Source organism: Tripterygium wilfordii, chromosome 21, assembly GCF_013401445.1.
Source record: "Tripterygium wilfordii isolate XIE 37 chromosome 21, ASM1340144v1, whole genome shotgun sequence".
Classification (NCBI taxonomy): Eukaryota; Viridiplantae; Streptophyta; class Magnoliopsida; order Celastrales; family Celastraceae; genus Tripterygium; species Tripterygium wilfordii.
This window is the reverse complement of record NC_052252.1, coordinates 7585388-7609300: the sequence shown is the minus strand read 5'-3', so window position 1 is coordinate 7609300 and position 23913 is coordinate 7585388. Positions and strand designations below refer to the sequence as shown.

The 23913-nt window shown below is 38.0% G+C and overlaps 2 protein-coding genes and 2 pseudogenes across 3 annotated transcripts; 2 read left to right on the top strand and 2 right to left on the bottom strand.

Annotated features, from left to right (window-relative positions):
* Positions 1-482: 482 nt before the first annotated feature.
* Positions 483-5863, top strand: LOC119989338 (protein argonaute 2-like). The gene is made up of 3 exons (XM_038834786.1): positions 483-1088; positions 2462-3662; positions 4009-5863. The coding sequence occupies exons 1-3, from the start codon at positions 701-703 to the stop codon at positions 5480-5482; spliced, it is 3063 nt and encodes a 1020-aa protein (XP_038690714.1). The 5' UTR covers positions 483-700; the 3' UTR covers positions 5483-5863.
* Positions 5864-6096: 233 nt separating this feature from the next.
* Positions 6097-8396, bottom strand: LOC119987841 (annotated as a pseudogene).
* Positions 8397-12404: 4008 nt separating this feature from the next.
* Positions 12405-15698, top strand: LOC119987840 (annotated as a pseudogene).
* A 3053-nt stretch (positions 15699-18751) lies between these two features.
* Positions 18752-22595, bottom strand: LOC119989619 (putative E3 ubiquitin-protein ligase LIN-1). 2 transcript variants are annotated; one of them, XM_038835254.1, is made up of 7 exons: positions 21458-22595; positions 21223-21337; positions 20144-21147; positions 19912-20059; positions 19590-19829; positions 19052-19367; positions 18752-18957 (listed from the first exon to the last, which is right to left on the bottom strand). In XM_038835254.1, exons 1-7 carry the CDS (start codon positions 22486-22488, stop codon positions 18893-18895), a joined length of 2919 nt encoding a protein of 972 aa, XP_038691182.1. In that variant the 5' UTR covers positions 22489-22595; the 3' UTR covers positions 18752-18892. The 2 variants fall into 2 exon arrangements, with proteins under 2 accessions (XP_038691182.1, XP_038691183.1); XM_038835255.1 differs by having other exon boundaries at positions 18752-18954.
* Positions 22596-23913: the final 1318 nt, after the last annotated feature.

Sequence of the window (23913 nt, the reverse complement as noted above, 5' to 3'; positions counted from 1 at the left end):
GCATCAAATTATTAAATCTACATGCCATACTTAGTGGAAATTATATGTCGATTAGTAGAAATTATCTGTGGGTCACTGAGGGCATAGGCGTGCGTCCGTCAGACACACATATGTTTAAACTGTCAAAAAAAAATTGTTTGAAATGTTTAATTTATTAAAATTTGTTGTAATGATCATATTATTAATTTATTTCACAATAATTGTATTTATTATTATTTGACATATTAAACTCTTTTGTTATGTGCTTAATAACTTATAAATGATTGTGAATTTTTCAAAGAAGACATTATTAATGTATTTCTAAATTTGTGTGAGTATTATAAAATATGAAATATTCTTAATATATATAATAATTTATTATGTCCAACCCGGCCCAAACCCCGATTGAATAATTGCACTGTGAATCGAAGATTTATCCGGTTGGATGACCCATCTGGTTTTAAAAACGTTGGCGGCATTATATCAGGATACGCACACGTTTAGGCATAATCGCGTGAATTTAGAGCATAAATTGCTCCGTCGTGTCCTCCCAACGCGTATCGGTTACGTCGAAGGTTCGGGAAAATTCTCGAAAGATACCCCACGCTATACCATCTACATTAGTTACACGCCAAACATGCATTCCTTCCATCCGGAGTCTTTTTATTAGGTTTTATAAGTTTACTTTGAGTTGAATCTGCTAGACTTCGGAGTTGGGGGAATGGAGAGAAGCGGTGGTTACAGAGGGAGAGGTGGAAGAGGAGGAGGAGGAAGTGGTGGTGATGGTTGGAGAGGAGAAAGAGGAGGAGGAAGTGGTGGCGATGGTCGGAGAGGAGGCTATCGAGGAGGAAGAGGTGGTGGCCAGCAGTATCGCCGCCGCGATCAACCTGATCAGCATGAATGGAGAAGTTCGGGCCAAGGTGGAGGCCAGGGGCCACCGCCTTGGCATGATCGTCCATGCGCTGGCGGGAATTCTAGTGGTGGGAGAGGAGTAAATCGGGGAGCCTGGGTTCCTAACAGAGGGAGAGGGCCCGCTGGACCTCCTGTGGCTACTGATCATGCTCCAAATCTTCAACGGGGGAATCAATATCCTCCTGAATCTGTCCTTGGTATGTTTTCTCTCTGTTTGCTGTGGATTGGTATGATTAATTTATATTCTTTCGGCTAAATAGTGTATAATTTGTGAATCTGATTAAATGCTCTTATATGATACTGAACTGATATTGATTACTGATTCGAACATTTATTTATTTACCTTTTTTGAGCGAGCCTTTTCATTAAGTTTTCCTCAAGACTGAATCGGGTCCAAGTAGTAATTCATTATTTTTGGTTATTTATTTTGCCTTTTGAAGGTGAATATTGTAAGATAGTAAAATTTTTTTGGCTGCATTGGTTTTCTCATAGTATTTATTTATTTTTGTTTTCTTCATGGAGGATTGTTGGAAACGGTACACTTTTTTGCTATAAATTTTTTCCCCCTTGTTGGTTAACTTAATGTTAAACTGCTGTTGCTGGCCCTTGTTTTCTTCAGATTGTTCTCTTGTATATTCCTAGTGTTTCTTCTGAACCTTATGGGACCATGCTAAGTGTAATTGCGGTGGGATTATGGTTAGATTGGCATCGTCTCCTATACTCCTATTCCTTATAAGGATTATACTGTTCTTGTGTTTTTTTTATACCTTTGGTTGACCTTTGCACAAGAGTTGCAAACTGTCTGATTGAGGTTGTGAAGGTTTGCTTATTTGAATAAATAATGTAGCGTTTCAAGTTTATTGTGTTTCTTTTTCTTTCTTTCTTTTGGGTTCTACTTGAAAACATCCAAAATACAGTGAAATTCCGATCCCCATAGGAGAACTACAGATACTATAAATAGAAAAACCCATTTTTCAGACCCTAAACGACCTCGAAACTTCGAAATCTGACTTATGCCATTGCGGAATGCAATGGGTCTTTTTATTTGGCTCGAATCCCATGAAATCTAGTTATTGCACGACCAATTCTGCCAACTTGAACCTGATCCTTATTTATGCATACGGCCTTTTCCTGCTCATACCACTCAAGAAAATCATCCACAACACGTCCCATGTCGCTCGTTCATTGTTTTCTTGATTTAGATGAAAATGTGTTCTTAACAAAATTGCGATGTCATCTAAATTCTCACTTTTTCATTCTCCCCGAAACTAGATTTAATTTATTGGAGGCTTTTGATCATGCTTCGGTGTGTGATTTTTAAAGCCTTATGGAATTCTTTCATTACAATTATTGTTACTGTTTTGTTTACTGGTAAGGAATTTATAAAAATCAAATAGAAGCAGCAGCAAGAATCGCGGTCGCAAATTTTGCTTTGCTTTCATCACTTTTAAGTTCACTTTAACTGCTCTGATGAAGCTTTTTTGCTTCACTGTATTTGCAAATTATTTGTCCAATTTTCATCAATTTTAAATTGGCATAAAATTATTTCTCCTTATGTTTTTCTTTGTAGGTCCTGTTGTTTCTGAGATGGCGGAATTTAAGATTTCACAACAATTGCCTTCTTCATCATCTTCTGAGGAGAATCCTGACAGGATTGTCCCTGTTAAACGACCGGATAAAGGTGGTACCCTGGGCACCCAAATGGTTATGCTTCGTGCTAATCATTTTCTGGTCAAGTATGATTCTGAGCGCATCATTAAGCACTATGATTTTGATGTCAAATCAGAGATGCCCGTCAAGAATGGTTATCCGAAAAAAATATCAAAATCTGATCTGTCTGTCATCAGGAACAAATTATTCACCGAGAATCACGCTGAATTTCCTATGTCATTCACCGCATATGATGGTGAAAAGAACATTTTTAGTGCAGTTCCTTTGCCCACTGGAACATTTAAGGTGCTTGTGGGGGAAGAGGGCAGGCATGGTTCTTATGTTGTTTCGATAAAACTTGTAAGTGAGGTGAAGTATTGTAGGTTAGATGATTACTTAAGTGGTATTATATCCTCAATACCTCGTTACACATTGCAAGCCATGGAGTTAGCTATGAAAGAGAACCCTAATAACAATATGATTCCCGTGGGACGTTGCTTCCACCCTTTTGAAACTTATCCAGAGGATGATCTTGGGTGTGGGATTATAGCATCCAGAGGTATTCAACACAGTCTCAAGCTAACATCTCAAGGTTTAGCTTTGTGCTTGGACTACTCTGTCTTAGCATTTCGTAAGAAAATGCCTGTTGTTGACTTTCTCCGGGAGCATATTCACGGTTTTAATTTAAATGACTTTGAAAGATTTAGGAAGCAAGTTGAGATTGTTCTGAGGGGTTTGAAAGTAACGGTGATCCATCGTACTACCAAACAAAAGTATGTTGTTGCTGGGTTGACAAGGGAGAACACAAGAAACCTATCATTTACTGCTGAAGACACAGAAGGCAATGTTCCTGCAAGGCAAGTTAGCATCATTGCTTATTTCAGGGAAAAATACAAAAAGGAAATTGTGTACAAAGGTATCCCTTGCTTAGATTTGGGCAAAAATAACAGGAAGAATCATGTTCCTATGGAGTTCTGTGTCTTAGTTGAGGGGCAGGTATATCCTAAAGAGAATCTGGATAGAAATGCAGCATTGGAATTGAAGGACAAGTCACTGGCGCAGCCAGCGGAAAGAGAGCGCAGAATATGTGACATGGTTCAGTCTACAGAGGGACCATGCAGGTAATATTCTAAAATTTATGTGTAGGACTTACGTCATTGCTCCTAAACATTACTATTTTTATTTTTTTTTATATGAGTAATTGTTGTTTTACAGTTCCATTTAATCTCTTGCTTTTCAACTGCAATATCTATTCTAATCCAATTCTATTATAGTGCAATATCTATTTTAAGGCCTGCCATAATTTTTTTTCCCCGTTTTTAATTTCTTTGTTTTTATTTTCTCAACTATGTGGATCATTCATGGTAATCACGTATTGACTGGTTGAGTGTGTCTAGTTGTTGCAAAGTTGTATTTTTCTGGTTTCCTTTTTTGTTATATTTGATACAAGTCATTGGTCCATTGCAGGGGACAGGTCGTCTCAAATTTTGGAATCGAAGTAGACATGCAAATGACATCATTGGTTGGACGTGTCTTGGCGCCACCAGAGTTGAAGCTAGGTGCTTCAAATGGCAAGCTTGTTAAAATTCCAGTTGACAAGGTCAAGTGCCAGTGGAACCTTGTTGGCAAAGCACTAGTGGATGGGAAGCCAATTCAAAGGTGGGCTGTAGTCGACTTCAGTTCTGCTGAATCTAATCGTTTCAAACTGAATCCTGGGCAGTTCATTCCAAGGCTGATTGCTCGTTGTAAGAATCTGGGGATTCGCATGGAAGAGCCTCTCATATATGAACGCTCAACAATGAAAAAATTCACTGGTATTGATATGCTTCGTGAGCTTTTGGAAAAGATTAATGACATGGCGTATAACATCAGCCAAGGTCATTTGCAAATTGTTCTTTGTGTGATGTCTAGAAAGGATCCTGGTTACAAGTATCTCAAGTGGATCTCTGAGACTAGAGTTGGTGTAATAACTCAATGTTGTTTGTCTACTAATGCCAACAATGGCAATGATCAATATCTTGCTAATCTTGCCCTAAAGATTAATGCTAAGCTTGGAGGCAGCAATGTTGAGCTCATTGGCCGGCTACCCTACTTCAAGGATGAAAAAAATGTCATGTTTGTCGGGGCTGATGTCAACCATCCTGATTCTAGAAATAAGATGATTCCATCCATTGCAGCTATTGTTGCTACTGTAAACTGGCCAGCGGCAAATAGGTATGCAGCACGAGTTCGTCCCCAAGAACATCGCAAGGAGAAGATTCTCCATTTTGGTGATATGTGTTTGGAACTTGTGGAAACCTATGCTCGGATAAATAAGGCCAAACCAGATAAGATTGTGGTGTTTCGTGATGGAGTTAGTGAAGGCCAATTTGATATGGTTCTCAACGAAGAGTTAATAGATATCAAGAGGGCATTTGGAAGAATTAATTATTCTCCTCCTATCACAATTATTGTAGCACAGAAGCGGCACCAAACTCGTCTTTTTCCAAAGACTCAGAGAGAGGGAAGTTCTACTGGAAATGTGCCTCCAGGCACAGTTGTGGACACAAAAATTATTCACCCATTTGAGTTTGATTTCTATCTTTGTAGTCATTATGGAACCCTTGGTACAAGCAAGCCTACACACTATCATGTCCTATGGGATGAAAATGGGATCAATTCTGACCAGTTGCAGAAGCTCATTTATGACATGTGCTTCACCTTTGCTCGATGCACCAAACCCGTATCGCTGGTCCCACCTGTGTATTACGCTGACCTTGTAGCCTACAGAGGAAGGCTATACTATGAGGCAGTGATAGAGGGTCAGTCCCCTATTTCAGCAGCATCGTTGTCATCGTTGGCAGCATCATCATCATCATCATCCCTGTCATCAGCTGCGTCCTTGGATGACAGGTTCTATAAGTTGCATGCTGACCTCGAAAACATAATGTTCTTTGTTTGAGAAGCTCTGGCACAGCTTGAATCTCCTTCAATTCATGGAGAGGAGATAATCACCATATTTTGTTGCAATGCTTGTACGCCAGTTCACTCCTTTTCATATGCAAATCAAGGGGTTTGTGCGTGAATCTAATGTTTCTGCAGGCCATGTTGGAATGCAGGCATGCCGTGTGTTTGTGTTCATGTCTGGCGTAGGGCGTGATTTTGTCTCTCATTACCTTTTGCGGGTCACGGGGATATACTGAGTTGGCTAGCCAGTCTTTAGTAGTATTTGTTGCTTCTATCCTCCATGTTTTGGAAGACTTTTGAATTAGAGCCGATTATTATTAAGTTCTGGTTTTACATTTTAATTTTCTGCATTACATGAAGTGTTATTTTGAGTTTACCCTGTGCTACATTACCACCATGAGCATTAAGATGGCATAGAACTTATAATTTTTCCGGAGTTATGATAAATATAGGTACGGTTAAATACACAATACACCACATTAATATATGTGTTTTTATAAATACATTATCCTAAATTTATTATTATAGTGTTAAAGCAGATCCTTCATTATTTAATGATAAATATTGGGACGGTTAAATATACAATACACCACATTAATATATGTGTTTTTATAAATACATTATCTCAAATTTATTATTATGCTTAAGATTTATTATTATACCCTTAAACAGATCCTTCATTATTTTAAATTCATCAAGAACCTGGATTGGAGAGGGATTGCATCCCCAAATGTTTTATAAGTTATAACTCAAGGGATATTTCATTTTTTTCCTCATCCAACTCCTGCTTCCAAGCTGAGAAGTCAAGACCAAGCTTACCTCTTTTGCTCTCCAACACCCTATTCATTCATTTCAACACCAACTTCACCTCTCCACAAACTGAAATGTGAGGCTGCTTATTCTCTTTCCAATCTCTGTTGAATCAATATCTATGTGAACAATCCTTGCACGACTCGCAAAGGTATCAAGCTTCCCTGTCACACAATCATCGAACCTTACTCCAAAGGCAAGCAACAAATCACTCTTATCCACGGCATAATTAGCATACACAGTCCCATGCATTCCAGTCATCTGAAGTGATAACTCATCTGAAGCCGGATAAGTGCCATGACCCATCAGCTTCAGGGATCCTTGTGAGCTCCACAAACGGCCTCAACTCATCACCAGAATTCAAACATCCACGTCCCACAAATAGTATTGGTTTCTTAGCTTCTGATATCAATCTAACAATCTGCTCTAAATGTGCCTCATATGGGGATTTAGGCAACCTTGACACATACCCGTTCAACTTAATTGGTTTGTTCCAATTAGGACAAGCTAATTGTTGCAGTATATCTTTTGGTATATCAATCAAAACCAGGCCGGGGAGACCCGAAGTCGCCACGACAAATGGTATATGATAGGGTTAAAATACCTTAGCAACACTCGAACAAAGGGTGTGGTTAAGGGTATAATAATACACACTTTCTCACAAGCTATCTTCTCTCTAATATTCTCTGAGCAGAGAAAAAAAAGCGTTTTTGTGGGGCTTTGGGCTAACTTTCCAAGTGAAGGTTCGAGTTAGCTATATGATCAAGCCGAATTGTTATATCCTTGAAGAGTCGAGCCATGAGAATTCTGGTGCTTCGAGTCGAGCCGTGTATCGATTCTGAAGCAATGAAGAACTACAAAGGGCTCGAATCTCCTTGAAGAGAGAAAGATACCCATGCCTCAGTCTACTATGGTTGATTTTCTATTACAATTACCATTGTAATTTTAATATTTTGTACACTATGCTCTATCAAAAAGAGATTCGAAAATAGAACCTACACAAGAGAAGTTCACCAAGAATGTTGGAGATCTCAAGGGTTTCAACTTCAACCATTGGAAGGGGAAGGTGTTGTTTTACCTTAATCTTCTTAAGGTAGCTTATGTTCTCACCTAGAAAAATCTCAACAAACAGTTTGTCAATGGGATGGAGGATGGCGAATTGGGTAAGCATCTTGTCAAGTGTGAAAAAATTATAAAGATGCTTACAATTGTTGTCAATATTTTCTCAATTACTTAGCGGATCATTTTTATGATTATTATCATACAACGTACAAAATTGCTAAGAAGATTTGGAAGGCCTTCATTTAAATCCGCAACATTGAATCATTCGTTGGAAAATACCAAATTTCGAAGATTACTTCTGTCACATGCCTAAAATAAAGCTCCTAAATCCACTCAATCGGAAGATCCATATCTTCAACAAAAGGACCAGATCTCCCTACTATAAAAGGGACCTCTCGCATTAGAAAAGGGGGGGAGAGAAAAATCAATTTACTAAACAATATAGAAAATACTTGAGGAAGATTCATGATTGACTCGATCGTCGAAACTTCCTTAGCAAGAATTCTTTTGGTCAATGAATCCCTAAAGCCTCTTGTCAGTCAGTTTTGCAGGATTGTCGGTGGCTCCAGTTCTAATCATTCCTTGTGGAATTAGTGAATTACATAGGGATGAGAAAACTCTGTTCGATCCGGATGACCTAATTTGTCTGACTCGGATTAAATTAAGTTTGGATATAAGTTATATGTCCAAAATCTAGGTTCAAACAGAAAATTTTTGTCCAGTCTAAATCCAGGTCCGGGTCCAAACACAGAATCTTATTCGGTTTACTTGTCGGATCCTAACTGGAATTAGGTTATTGTCTGGATTTAAACCAACCCAGTTATGGTCAATAAAGTATATCCGAAATCCAATTCGAATTAGGTCCAGACATGTAAATATTTCATAAACACGTAATGTTGTCTGACTAGAAGTGATTTTTTCCTAAGAGGGATGTGTATGGTTTAAGTTGACTATTTAACTATAACTTAGAATTAACCAATGGACTTTGGTATTCAAACCTCCTTTTCGATAGATGCACCCCCTGTCAGAGACCCCATTATAACGTTTCACTTTTACAGACATTTTTTTTTTATTTTTTAAAATTATTTTTTTGTTTGAATGACAGACCAGGTCACTTCTTCCTCTGTTTATCAGTGGGGCCCATGTCTATTTGACATGGATTGATAAATGCAAATTCGAAATTATTTGGCAAATAAAGTTCTCTAAAAATTATTTACTATAATAAAGTAAAATAATTATTTTATTGAATCACATTAATACATGTTACATCCCTAATCTTCTAACACAATAGTTTCAGGATGAAACCTAGAACGAGTATGCTGCATGAACACATCAAGTTGTTCCATATAAGGCGTAGCCCATGTAGCTGCACAATCATACCGGAAGTGTTTCCATTGATTCCATTGATACATAATAGGAGGCATTGGGTAACCCTCTGTCAACGTAACCCGGACGTAATGATTATTATTTACGTGCCCAATAGCTATAGCAACATGTTAATATAGCGGTGGAGGAGTTGATCGAAGTGGCAAATATGCCAAGCTCTATAACTGACTAAGAACGTGTAGTATGACATTATACGTCGAAACAATCAATAGACTCATGTCTGACATTGTCATCCAGTGCTCAACCGATGCTCTTCTATCTGTTGCAAAGAAGTTCAATGAGTTTTGAATATGATATACTCGCTCTTCACTGCCAAATATTGCAACAATTTGATCTCAAAATGTGTTCAACTCTTCCATCAAGTTATACCAGATGGTGGCCCATGCATCTTCGCCAAGACGAAGACAGACAGCTATTGCTCGAAAGCCGCAATTTCCATCATGTATTACATTTTCTACTTGTTTGATGTAATCTTGCAATATAGGTGGAATTGACGAACATAGCCATCTACGGAGTAGTTTATGCTTTCAGACCTTGAACTCATTTGTGTAGGAAGCGATGATGTATTATAGAGAGCACAGCTACTGTGTCATGCTGGTTCCGGCTATGGAGAAAATCATGCTCAATGAATCCGTATACAGACAAATTTCCCTGAGTCGATGTGCCTGACTTCAAGTTCGAGATAGGGCGTTCGTATGTATAACTGTGTCTACTTGGTTCTTTATCTTGAATAATTCCCTTTTGCTTTGAGATGGGGCGTCCGTATGAATAACTGTGTCTATTCGGTTCTTGATCATGAATAACTGCCTTTTGCTCGGCATTTCACCACCCCGTTCTTCGTTGATGGGCGTCCACGAGTATTTGTCTTAACAACTGATTCTTGAACAGAAGTTGTAGATGATTTGATTATCTCCCTCAGCTTCCTTAGTGGACTGAATTTACTCGGCCTGGACTGCTTCTTAAATTGTTTTGTGAACATTTGTACCTTGACGACACAATCAATGTCATCATTGAGTAGAGAAACACATGACGACAAGTCAAGTTTCCTCCAAAATGCATCAATGGAAGCAAGTGGTATAGGTTGACCATCATTCACATGTATTACAATCTCGTGGGCACATGGTAGATCGTAGCATTTTCTATACTTGCATCCGCAGGCATATGAATCTTGTCCAACAACTTCATACCGCTCAAATTCAGTCGAAATCAGATCCAATGCGTAGATGGAAACAAAACCCCATAATTCTCGAAAGTGTTGGGTTCTGAATCGATGATGTATGATATTTCTGCTTTTCTCCATACTGGCTTTGATCAATGAAATTTGATTTTGGATGAGCTCATGAATGAACGATACCGCTGACTTCAAGTTCGACTGTGTTGAACCCAAATAACGTTTCAACTTAGCATGATGACTCTCCACTCTGTTAGTAGTCTAGTTCTCGAAATGCAAATAGCTATCGATCTAAGCAAATACAAGCATCTCCTTATATGGTGTCTTCTTGTTTTATGAAAATATCATCCTGTCAACACTAGATATTCACCATATCATATGCAATTAATAAAAATATTTTATGAAAAAGTAAAAAATATGTATATTTACTTGACCGTCACTAGAACCACTTGACAATCGCAGATCTTCGGCCCAACTTCGTAACTGATCCAAATTCATTTTTTCTCTGAAATGGCGAAAATAAGATAGAGAGAATGGAAGAAGTGGAGAACATTTATACTTATAATAGAAAAAATTATAGCCGTTAAAATTTGAACGTTAAACGCAGAGAGCAGTTGAAGATAAAGCCGAGAAAGCAAAAAAAAAAAATCCCACTTTAATGCATTTGGATTTCAATCGTTAACATCACTGCATGTGTTTTTGAACAAAAATGATTGAGTTTCGATTTTTAAGAAGCACAAAAATCGACAACAATACAATCTTGTTTTTGATTTTGAAATAATGCAATTTTTTATTTAACAAGTGACTTAACAATGTTTTCAGTCGTAGAGTGATGTACCTACACCTTAGAGTAGGTTTTACATGCACCTTAAAATAGGTTTATTTACAATCACCCTTAACCAATCACATTGCAGCCTGAACCTTTTCGTATCAGAAATAAGAGGGTTCCAATTCTTCCCTTTGAGTCTCTCACAAGTCTCATAAGTCACAAACTTGCCACGGAAGGAGTTTTTTTTTTTTTTTTTTTTTTTTTTTTAACTTTTTTACTTCTTTATGGATGGTTTTCTTTTTGGGATAGGGGGGGCTCGAATTGGTTTTATTGAAATTATGTGAAATTTATTCAATATCAGCCATCCATCTCATCTGATGGCTGATATTTAACCACAATTTTTTAAATGAAAAATCAGATTGTAGGGCTTTCTTTCTCCTTTCCCAATTCTGCATTCCTCCAAACTTGCTTCCCTACTTCTCCAGCAATAATCAAGATCTTTTGCAATTGTGGGCGAGGAGCAATGAAAGACGAACTTTCTGAGGAGAATATATGTTGATTGTTGAGTATCATCTAGGCAATCATCAAGATCTTCTCCAAGATGAAGATTCTCGGGTTCGCTCTTTTTCATTGGAGATGAGGATGGGGAAGGGCTTAAGGTGGTTGTGAAAGAATTAGGTGCAGGAAGTTTTCGCGTTACAGTTGGTCTTCGCCGTCTCCGGTGATATTGGTTGCCGTCTCCGTCTCCGTCTCCGTGGAGAATGGTCAGAAGCTTGTATTGTGTCTTCTGTTGGTCGAGGAGAGAGAAGTTTTATTGGAAGATGAGTGTTCTCTACTTTATTTAATGATATAAAACCTCAGTCATCAGATGAGATGGATGGCTGAGATTGAATAAATTTCACATAATTTCATTAAACCAATTCCAGCCCCCCCTATCCCTTTCTTTTTATGGTGTGGAGTTATTTCCCGATCTTTACCTAACTAAATTCCCTTCCTCACTTTCCGGCTTCCTTGACACGTAGTTAAACAGTACAATAGGTATTATCCAATCCTTGCTTTGTAAGTAGTCTTGTTAATATAGTCAAACGCAAACATGTCTCTCTATAAACACTGTTAGTTAGATCGTTTGGTCTCTTAACCTCAAACGAACGCTCAACAGTCGCTTGATTTTACCTGAGTTGTTCCCGAGTCATCTTTGATTTGGATTTTTGCAATGGGGAGAGGTGGGGTTAGAGGAAAAGGTCCGGCCTTTGGTGGTGATGGGAGAGGGAGAGGGAGAGGAAGGAATTCTCAGCAAGATCAACATCACCACCAAAGGCAGGGTAGGGGTACAAACCAGGGCAGGACCCAGGGTCATTTGGGTCCTGGCCAGGTGGCGGTGGTGACTGGTGGGGACCCAGAAGGGGTAGGTATTATGGTGGTGGAAGAGGATCTGCAGGGAGAGGATGTTAGGGGTCTGGGAGGGAGAGGTTGGGGACCCACTGCATAGAGATCAACTGCTGAAACTCTTCCTGGTATGTTTCCTCGTTAATTTTTAAGTTTTAGGTTTTAATTTATTTGACTGAAAGTGCTTTTCTGTTTCATTATAATTGTAATTAGTAGGAGTTAGTAACAGTATTTGCTGAATTTCGTATCAGCATCTCAATTCATAACCAAAACAAAAAGGAAATAAACTTTGAGAAAGTTGTGGAGAAAAACATATGAGAGATGCTGTGAAGCATGGCTCAAGTTGTTTCTCTGACGGGTTTCCAAGACAGATTTGAGTTTGATATAGATAGGATACAAACTAGAGTTTGTGGGGAGATTTAGAGAGAGAGAGGGAGAGAGAGAGAGAGAACTGGAATAGGACTGCAATCTCTTGTAAATTCTACTTGTAAACTCTTCTAACCATCATAGTAGACCGAAAGCATCATTATTGATGGACGTAGGAGTTCGTATTGAGTCCGAACCAGGATAAATCTTATGTTCTTCTCCCTATTATCTATTTTTGCTGCAACTATTTGTTGGTGTTCTACTGATTGATAGATTAATTTCTCTAGGATAAGTTATATCTTTGAACGTTTCATTCCCCCAGATCTTACCCGAAAGATGGCCTTGGACGTGGCATCGCTCCTTCTAAAGGAATTAAACAGAGACTGAAGCTCAGCTCTCAAGGCCTGGCCTTGTGTTTGGACTACTCTATTCTCCCGTTTTGGAAGCAAATTCCGACTTCCTCAAGGATGATATCCATGGCTTTGATTTGAACAATTTTAGAAGGTTTATGCAAAAAGCCGAGAATACTTTGAAAGGACTGAAAGTTAATGTGATTTGTCGTGCTACCGATTAGGCATTCAAAATTTCAGGGTTAACCAAAGATATAACTCGGGACATTACATTCCCTCTTGAAGACCCAAATGGCCAGATTCCACCAAGAGAAGTTCGCATTGTTGATTATTTCAGTGAGAGATACAGTAAGGATATTGTATACAAAAATATACCCTGCCTACATTTAGGCAAAAGCACCAGGCGGAACTATGTACCAATGGAGTTATGTGTCAATATGTCATAGCTGGAGGACGGAGGTGTAAAAAGGAACATCTGGATAAATGTCAAGACAAGAAGTCAACGGAGAAGTCATTGGTCCTGACAAAGAATTGGTAGAACATGATACTTGTTATGATTCAAGATACAATGGACCTTGTGGGTGAGTAACTTCAACTTTTTGTATGCAGACATTATGGGAGTAAGATTTATGATCTTGCATTGACATATGTTTTTTCGCTGCATTATTGTATAGCTTATGTTTAATTTGGCCTTCTGCAAAGATCATCACTTCATTCGATAAGACAGCACATCAATATGGTTTGTTATTATCAGAAAGCGCTTCTGAAATTCACCTGCCTAAATAATGTTTATGTGCATTGACCTACTAAATTCGCAACTTATCATTAGATATACCGTTTTCTTTGGCTCAAATTCTGTTGATATGGTTATATAGTTTGATTACCAGATGCTGAATTCATTTTCCTAGTTTTGATAAATTTGATTTCAGTGGAGACATCAGTAAGAATTTTGGAATCGAGGTTGATATGAACATGACGACAGTGACTGGTCGGGTTATCAAGCCACCTGAGTTGAAACTTTGCACTCAGAGCGGCAAGTTCATGAAGGTGACAGTGACAGTTGATAGAGAGAAATGTCATTGGAATCTTGTTTGAAAATCTGTGGTGGATGGCAAACAGATTCGCCTGTGGGGATTGTTGGACTTGAGTTCTTATGATCAGAACAAGTTAAATCCTAATAATTTCATTCTGAAGCTGCTAGTCTTTGTAAAGATCTTGGCATCAGCGACATGTCAGAGGCTGTTTTCTACAAAAGTGCTTCTATGGATCTGTTGTATAATGTTGATGGCCTCCAGCAAATGCTCAAAAGCATTAACGAAGAGTCAAATAAGATTGACAGAGGTGATTTGTAGATACTCGTTTGTGTTATGCCTGGAGAGGACCATGGTTACAACAATCCAAAGTGGATATCTGAAAACCAAGTTGGTATACTCACTAGTCTTGTTTATCTGCAAATGCCAATAAAGCAAACAATCAGTTTCTTGCCAATCTTGCCCCAAAGATCATGCCAAAAATGGTGGAAGCAATGTAGAGCTCATGAACCAGCTCCCATGCTTAAAAGGTAAAGGCCATGTCATGTTTGTTGGTGCTGATGTCAATCATCCTTGCTCTTGGAATTCAACAAGTCCATCAATAGTAGTCGTTTCCACTGTGAATTGGCCTGATGATATATAGCACCAAGATCACCGGGCAGAGAGGATTCTGAACTTTGGGTGCATGTGTTTGGACTTTGGAGCTTGTTGATACTTGTTAAATTTGGTTTATAGTGGCTCATACACTCTCCTTAAAAGTATCTCTTAGATAAAGGAGAGGGTACCGCATATATGCACATACAATTCACCCAAGTTAGACGATGTGGGACAGTTATCTCTTAACAATACTTGTGCTCAGCTAAATCAAAAGAGCAGAGAAAATCATAGTATTTCGTGATAGAGTAAGTGAGCCCCAATTTGATATGGTTCTCTATGAAGAACTTGTGGATCTTAAGAGGAGATTTAAGGCATTAAATTACTCACCTACCACATAGTTATTGTGGCCCAAAAACCAACACCTGGCTTGTTTATTTCCAGAGAATGATGTGGATGGTGGTTCCACTGGTAATGTGCCTCTAGGCATGGTTGTCGATACAAAAATCAATCACCATAGGAGTTTGTGCGTGAATCTAATGGGTTTCAAGTCTATTTAGCAGCCATTATGGGTAATATCGGGACAAGCAAGCCTGCACATTATCAGGTCTTGTGGGATGAGCACAACATTACTCGTGATGAACTGCAAGAGCTTTGTTATAGCATGTGCTTCACAGGTGCTCAGAGCACTAAGCCTGTCTCAGTGGTTCCCCCTATGTGGTATGCTGACCGCGTGGCTCACCTTTACCATGATGCCATTGAGTGACAGAAATCTTCTTCACCGTCATCATCATCCACGTCCTCAGCAGTAGCTTTCTCTAACGAGAAGAAGTACAGTTTGCATAGTAACGTGGAGAACTTTATGTTTTTCCTTTGAGATGCCAGTCATGGTTCTCATCTCCTTTTTCTGTGCAGAGTGGCAAAGGAGTTTGTGCGTGAATCTAACGAGTTTCAAGTCTCGATCTCTCTATCTAGTATACTTTTGTCTGGGTTGCTGTGGTTTTTGCTGCACATGTAATTCGGAGGAACTGGTATGCTTCTATCTTGAAGCAAGATTTGGACTAAAGTGTGTTTTAACATTTGTTGATTGTTCTATGTGCATGTTGGTCCATCTTTCTGCTGGTATCCTTTTCGTGTATAACTTTCCTTCCTTTTACATCCCTTGTGGTTGGAGGAAGAGAATATCTAAATGTTTCATGTAATGGATGACTGCTGTTGAATGAATATTATCTATTTAAATTATGGTGTCTTCATTGTTTTATTAGATCTAGAATCTTAGTTGGTAATATCATGCTTCTTCGCTGTGTAAAACTAACCAAGACAGCTCCCCGCACCCGCACCCCAAACGCACCCAGTGCGGGTGCCTTGGGGTCGTAGGCTTAACTTTTTTCATTTCTTTCTCATGTTTCTACAATTTAAAGGAAATTGTGATATCTTGGAAATAGTAGATGCTTAAACTTTATAGTAATCACTTAATTTAACACCATCTCAAGTTATAACCAAAACAAAAGGGAAAACAAACTTTCAAGAAAGAAGAGGAAGTGGAGAAAATATATTTGTAAGGCTCCAACGTTAAGTTTTGATTAACAAAATATGCTTCATGATTAATAACTCTATATCTGTTCTTGACTACTGTATTGTTTATTTGAAATATGTGTTGGCATGTTGCATCCTAGCCTGAAACTAAGTTTATCTAAATGCTTCCCTGCAAACTCTATTGCTGATTCATATGATTTTGGAAATATTTTATCAAAGGCATGAAGCTTAAAATAAGCTTGCAAGCGGTCAAGATTTCAGGACTCTATAAACACACTATGACTTGCTAACCTGACACTAGTCCACTAGGTTCAATTGACATGTCAAGGAATCTGTTTAAGCAAAATAGGCTAAAAAACAACAGAGATTACTGAAAGTTTGAAGTGTTATATATATGGAAAGTGGATAAATCTATATGGAAGATTGGTTAGTTGGTCAGAGGATTGAAGCATCAAAGAAAATATTCTGCTGAAGAAAATCATGCATTCAAATTTGAAATGATTTGCTAAAGAAAAGGACAAAAAGAATAAATGATTTGTTGAAAGAAAAGGAAAGAAAGAAGAGGAAGGAAATAGAGAAAAATTAAGGAAACTTCAATTCCTAGAATCAAGGAGTTGTTGCTATGATTCAAACGGTCACAAGAGAAATCCTAGTGCTATATAACTTTCTCAAAAGCTTTTTGGCAGATAGAGAACTCAACATACATTCATGTTTCATATTAGAGATCTCCTAGCAAACTCAGTTTCATTCCTATTCTTACTAGTCTACTTTTCTTTCGGTTGACACTCCACATACTTGAACTTAAATTCAAACCTTCATTATATCAAAAAATTTATCCTTGTATAGAGTGTGGCAGGCACTTGAGCCAAACCCAGCTTTGTAAAGAGGTTAGCTTGTCTCTGCATCAACAAGCTGTCATAGTGGATTCACCAAATCTCGAGTAGGAGTAGGAGCCTTGTGTAATTGATGTAGGCCCACACTCTAAATTCATTTGCATCTCTCACTTTTACTCTTTACAGTTTTATGCTTTGTTTTATGTCTTGCTTATTTGATTGTTTGTGCTTCTATCTAGTGAGGGTTAGAAGAGTGTAAACCTCTAGTAAGAACTTATAAGCAATCAAATAACAATTAGTTAATCCACTGCAAGAAAAAATAAAAAAAGTGGTTAGAATTTATGTGCCTAATACAATTCACACAACCCCTTGTATTAGTTTATGATCTCAACAGGTATTTCCTTTGATAATTTCCCAAATTCAGTTCAACCTCCTTGCTTATTCGTCGCTCAAACTGTCATGGGTTCTAACGGCTTTTGCAAAGTTTATGATTAGTTGGATATCAGCCAGCAACCACATTTTTCAGTCTGAGGTAAGTAACTTTGTACATGCAAGAAGATGTAGTCCACAAATTGTTTCGATTAGGAAGGGCTCCACAAACTTGTCTCATGTTGTTGGTTTCCTGTACAGTCAATTCTTGTTTTCCATTCAGCAAATATTCAAAATCAGAACTGTTTTTCTGTGGTTCTAATCAATATATATAGATAAACTTTCTTGCTATTTTTTTGAATGGATTCAGGCATTTGAGTGTGGACCAAAAGGACGAGTACCCCAGAAACAGTGGGTTTCTAGTGTGACTAAAACTTGGTTAGTGGGACAGTTTGTTCTTTGTCTCAGAGTGCAGGGCTTTAGGACAATCCACACCCTCTTTCTAGTAAGGACAATGCCAGAAACTCGTTTGTTGGATTTATGCTATAGCAGTTGAATCATGAACACTGAGGTATATTTTCCCACAAATTATTGGCGTGGAAGAGTTAAGGTGTCAGAGTTGGATTGTGAAGGCACAGGTCAATCAATATCATAGTAATTTGCCTTGAAGCGAAGGTGTAAACGGTGACCACTGCTTGTGTAAGTATGTCTGAAATGTTAAGATTAGTTATGTTGTCATTCAACCAAATAAGTTAACTCAACTTGTTGTGAAGTACATCTGAAATGTTAAGATTAGTTCACTAGTGATATTGCTTTTATTTATTTTTCTCGAACCGTGTTTCTCGTCTCTTGGTGGTAACAATTTTTTTTTTTGAATTCTGTTAAAATGGAATTTCTTGACTCAATGCAGCGGGACTTTTTTCGAATGCTGATGGAACTATTCAGAATCTGTGAAGACTTGGAAAATATTGATGGCCTTCAAATGATATTCAAAATTATCAAAGGGATCAGTTAGTACTTTTTCTTGGCTGAAATTTTATCATGTGCTAGGTCTCATTACTTTTATTAAACCCAGTGATTTATGCACGTGGTTATTTGCAGTTTTTCTAAATAGCTCTCAGATCTTTGAGAAGATGTTTGGAGACGATTTTATTTTGGATATCATTGGGGCACTCTGGTTTAATTCTGGTTTGTATTATTCATATAGGTCGTATTTGGTAAAGCCAATTTATCTATCGACTCTGTTTTTCTCAATTAACTTGTTGGGTTGAGACATTTCACATCATCTATAAATATTATGACATGAAACATGAATAAAATCACAACGGTTACTGTTACCCCCGACAAGTTTGAACACAGTGCAGTGAAATAGAGTGCTTAAGAGGACTTCTAAAACACCGCCAGACTAGCTAGCAGCTAGTACACTTAATAGGGTGTTATTAGATTGTATTTGTAGATGGAGAAAATAGATATCAGGTTTTGAATCATTATTTAGAGTGCGAGTATTCGATCTTGTTACTAATATTTCCTATTTACTGAGTTCACATTAATCAAGAAAGTTCAGAGGAACTATGAATTTTATGGACATACATCGAAGAAGCTACAAGGCAAAAGCCTCAAGAAACTATAATCTATTCCTGGAACACAGCCAATAGACATTATTGCACACTCCTAAAGAGAAAATTCCATCTTAGAACACTAATGCCTTAGGTATAACTGAGGTAGCACATCAGCTGTTCATGTCAACAGGGATTTGAGAGAGGTTCTCTCAGCCTTGTATCTCGTGACAATGAAGCAAAGCGTTCTGCTGAAAATATGGAGATAAGAGGTTAGGAAAGTGAAGCTATTGGGATCAAATCCTGTAAAGATTATTTTTGGAAGACCTGTAAAGATTATCATACCTGAACTCTTTACAAAATGCTGTAATGAAAAAGAAGCAAGTAGGTTTTCCTCGAGAATTCTCTCAGAATTGGTGGATTCGAGCAACTGAGGCACCAATGTTGCGTATGCCACGGACTGGAAGTTTTCATCTCCAATTGAATTGAAGAAACTGCTCATCCATGCAACAGTGAAAAGACTTGCTCTTGCCAAGTTCAAAGTACTGTTGGCTATGGCATTGGTAAGCGCATCCAAGAATCTCTTGCCGCCACTGTTAAATAAAGCAATTGCTAGTTTTCGTCGCAAACTCTCCCTTACCTCTTCCTCTTCCTCTTCATTCTGGTTGGTATGTGCCAGGAAAAGATGAATGTTAGAGGGATGAAGGGACTAAATGTGGTATATCGCCAAATATTCAGTCTACTAAACTCCAATTTTTCTCAGAGAATTGCGAGAATAGAAAACATCTCTACTTTTCATGATTTTCTTGCTTTAGTTTTTCTTATTTGACCAGATTCTTGCTTAATATTTTAAATTGCCGGACTAATGTGATAAGTAGCTTACCAGGTCTTCATCGAAAGCTATTTCCTGTCCATTATATGAATATTTTGATCTGAAATCTGTGTGTTGTAAAAGCCATTCTTCTTCTGTTGCCTCTCCAACTCTTGAAAAATGCGCCCCTAGCATAAAGAGAGCTATTGCTGCTTGTTCTTGGACGCTTTCATTAGAAAGCTTGCAATCCAAGGATGATATGATTGCATCAACTGCTTGTTCTCTATATACACTGCACCTCAAATGATCTCCCTGTAACATGACCTTCAATATGATGGGCAGGTTGAACATTTCAGAAACAAGAAATTAACAAAGAAAGTAAAGATGGAATTACCAGAAGATCAAGCTGTAACAAGACTGCTGCGACCAGCGGGCGTTCTTCTGGTGGAGCTCTCTGGAGATAGACTAAAAAGATTTGAGTGGTACTTAATCCACCCCATCCACTATTCAGTTCCTCTAAGAATTTAATAATCTGTGTTGTTCTGTGAAGATTAATGGTCTTGCATTATAATAAGTTCAATAGAGCCAAAACAGACAGTTTTAAGGAAAAGAAGATGAGTCCATACCTACTGAGACAAAGTAAGTCAGTTAGTAAAACAAAAGCACAGCCTTTTGAGGACTGTCTGATTCCGAGAACAATTAGCTCCAGAAGAGAAGCCTTGTTCAAATTATTGACAAGATAATTCCGACAGCTTCCATCAGCTCGAATGCAGCGAGAAAGGATCGAGGCAGTGTTGTTCCTTTCAGAAATGTCTCCCTTCTCAATACTTCTGATAAGTAAGTTTAATCCCCAAAGAGCGACAAGTTGAACAGCATTTTCTATTTTCCCATCTTCTTCAAATCCTGTTAGAAGTTGGTCCAGGAAGTACAATGCTGCTACTTGAGGACTGCGCCGCACCGTGAATAACGTCTGCAACTGATCACCAAACTCCAAGACTCTGAGAACTAGTGGAATCCATTCAACTGATACCATTTCTTTTGCATTTGGCTTCAACAGATAGAGCAGCACAGCAGCTTTAAGAAATAAACTAGTACTACTCAAAAGCACCATGAAGATTTCAAGCTGAGGATCTGAGTTTAGAATAGTCTCCCTCAAACCCTCATTCCTTGAGACCAATTCTGCTAAAATGGAGATTGCTAATTCAAGAATTTCGTCGTCCTTGGAAGCAAACAAAACCTCGAGGATTCCCTCAATTACTTGTGCCCTTGATATTGCAGCTTCAATGGTGGGAGCACCCTGTGAGTCCAACCAAGCTTTTGCGATCTGACGAATTGCAATTTCACACTCAGATAGATTATCTGAGGAGCAAAGAGTAGTAGTGTAACTACTCAAATCGCTCAAAGGACGAGCTACGTACACTTCCCTTCTTATTGAAGTATCTCTTGGTATAACATTGCCATTCACCAGGCAATCGATTAGCACGCTTTGACAGGAGAGGAATTGAAAATGGCCTAATCTCTGAGTCTGCGGTGATGGTTCAGTTCTTGGAATTTTGGAATCGTTACTTGATGACCTTCTGTGTGTCCACATATCCTGGCTTGATGACCTTCCGGGAGTCCACATCTTGTTCTGCAAAAGTCCGGAAGATCAGAGACGAGATTCACATGAACATAATAGCAATTTCTGTAATCTGTCATGAATAACCTTTTCTTCTTCTTCCTCCTCCTCCTCCAAAGTCCATTTGTGGATTGAATTGCGATTTTGAAGACCGACGTCCATCGATCTCCGCTCAAGTGAGTGGCCAAAAACAGTTTGATATCTTTTCTCAAGCAAATAACACAATTAGTAAACAAAATTACCATGTTCTGGTTATCCACTCCTGCTTTTCTTAAAAAGTTGCAGCTGACAATTAGACATTATGAATTCAATAAAGACTTACAGATTTTTGTTGATGGAGGATTGTGAACTATAAGAATCTGATGATTTTCTCCTCATTGATGGCCCATAACTTGGTCTTGAAGGAAAATTCACATCAGGAATGGAAGGGGCAGTAACTCCAGTTTTAAGCCACTCCTTATAGTACAGCGCAAACTTGACAGTACCCGTGTCCATCTGTTCATCGTAGACTTTACGTAATCCTTCCATTCTCTTCTCTCTGTTGACAGAGTCCAAGTTTTTAATAAACTCAATCTCCTCCTGGTACCAATTCTTAATATGGAGAAGGTGTGGGAGAAAAAATTGCTCCCAAAGATCAGGAAACAAATGGGTTCTTGCGAAAAATGGTGCGTCGCAGAAGACTTGAAGCAGATGCCGAGCAGAAATTCGACTGTTGTTCTCGAGCTTGTAAACGATCGATAAATAAAACTGAGCGCAAGCTGAGAGATGGGAATTGGGTACTCCACAGGTTGTTCCATTCCTTGAATTGTTAGAATTTAAAGAGGCAACAATGCTCAAAAGCTGAATTGAATTCGTTAGTGACTTCATTCTCAAATCCACTTTACTTGGTCTCTCCGCCACCAACTTATCAATACTCTCCATTCCTAATTCCATATCTGCGAAAACCATGTTGTCGGAATTCTTTCTTCTTCTCAACAAACAAGACTTACAGTTGGCTCGAATCTTTTCCCGGAAACTCCCATCATTGATATACCTTCCAATATATCCAACAAGTATTGATATCACTGCTCTAATGGCTACATCATCCATTGCAGGCCCATCACTCATCAATGATTTAGAACTTGTCCTCTCTGAATCAGTACTCAACCTTTTAGAGGACCTATTTTTCTTACTGGCCTTTGTGACCTGCTGCTTCTCGTACCCTTTTCGATCATGGCAGATGTATATTGGCACTGCTATTGACTCATATTCCGGCGCAATCGACCTGTCTTTGAAATTCACTAGCTTTTGACTCTTCAAATGCTTTCCCTTCTCGAATCCTTCTTTGGCGAGCAATTCTCGGAGAGAAGCCATTGTTGGTGGATAAATTGAAGTTTGTGTTGGAGCAAATAGGTGGGTGCAAAAAGACTTACTGACATTCTTCAAAAACAGATAGATAACAAACGGATAGAAGGAAGTGGAAGAAGAGATGTAGCGCAGACAAAAAAGAGGACAACATGTGTTTGGATTTTTTGTAGGTTCTACTTTTTGGCCGTTAGTGCTACGTTACAAGATAGTTACAACAGTTAAATTCCCGCCATATGCTGGCATCGCGTGCTTATTACTGTAGGGGAATGTTCCCATGCGATACGGAGGGTTTCTAATTTTGTTTGTTTGAAAATGAAATATTAAAATTTATGAATTAAAAATTAATGTTTAGGATTTAGGTTTTAGATTTTAATTTTTAGAGTTTAAGATTTATAATTTTTTAAATATATTATATTTCAATATTATAAATATCAAAATACTAAAAAAATATATTTATTTAATGATTTAAGATAATTTTGAGGAAGCATTATAACTATAATTGTAACAAGAAAATTGGAGCTATCCCTATGACCCTATCCTATCACCAAGACTAGTGTGTGAATAAGCACACGAGTCAACGACAGTGGATGTGGCATTAACTTTTAGGGTGCGTTTGGTATGAGGGTAAGAATTTGGGGGTATAATTTGTTACCCATGTAAATGTTACAAGGGTAATAATAATTATGGAGAATAAGTGTTACCCTTGTTTGGTAAAGAAGGGTAAAATTTACCCAAGTATTCATTACTCTTGTTTGTTACGACTATACATTACTGGTGTAATACCATTACCCTTGTTTGTTATTATTGTAATGAACCAAACTAGAAAAAAGTGAGATTATGTTTTTTATTGTTACGGCTATCATGTACCAAAATTTTAAAAATATAGATACATATGTATATATATACACACACAGCCATACATATATATATATATATATATAATAACAATTGTTAACAAAATAATCTAATAACATTCAAATCCATGACAAAGACGTAACACAAGAGTAGGGGTCATTATTTGGCCCGCAGGCCTAGGTCTGAGCTCGGCCCTGCCCGACCCCTTGGGCGGGCATGGACTCCATTTTTTGGGTCATCCCAACCCGAAGCCAGACATCTCAGGCCAATTTTGACTCAGCCCGAGCCTGACCCAAGCCCGAAATTATTTATTTTTATATATATATAATATGTATATATTTATATTTATATATATATAAAATATGTATGTATATATATAATACACACACATAGACAGACAGTGCATATGCATATATTTATATGTGTGTGTATATGTGTGTGTGTGTGTATATATATATATATATGTATATATATACATAGAGCATATCTATATGTGTGTGTGTATGTATATGTGTATATATATATATATGTGTATATATACACAGACAGTGCATATGTGCGTGTATATATATGTGT

Bases quoted from the DNA above. Each gene is read 5' to 3' on its own strand.
- LOC119989619 (XM_038835254.1), bottom strand. From the start codon at position 22,488: ATGGCTTCTCTCCGAGAATTGCTCGCCAAAGAAGGATTCGAGAAGGGA. The intron at 19,830-19,911 runs GTAATTCCATCT...GTCATGTTACAG, and splicing joins TGTTACAGCTTGATCTTCTG to GGAGATCATTTGAGGTGCAG. The intron at 19,368-19,589 runs GTAAGCTACTTA...CATACCAACCAG, and splicing joins TAGCTTTCGATGAAGACCTG to AATGAAGAGGAAGAGGAAGA.
- LOC119989338 (XM_038834786.1), top strand. From the start codon at position 701: ATGGAGAGAAGCGGTGGTTACAGAGGGAGAGGTGGAAGAGGAGGAGGA. The intron at 1,089-2,461 runs GTATGTTTTCTC...TTTTCTTTGTAG, and splicing joins TCCTCCTGAATCTGTCCTTG to GTCCTGTTGTTTCTGAGATG. The intron at 3,663-4,008 runs GTAATATTCTAA...GGTCCATTGCAG, and splicing joins TCTACAGAGGGACCATGCAG to GGGACAGGTCGTCTCAAATT.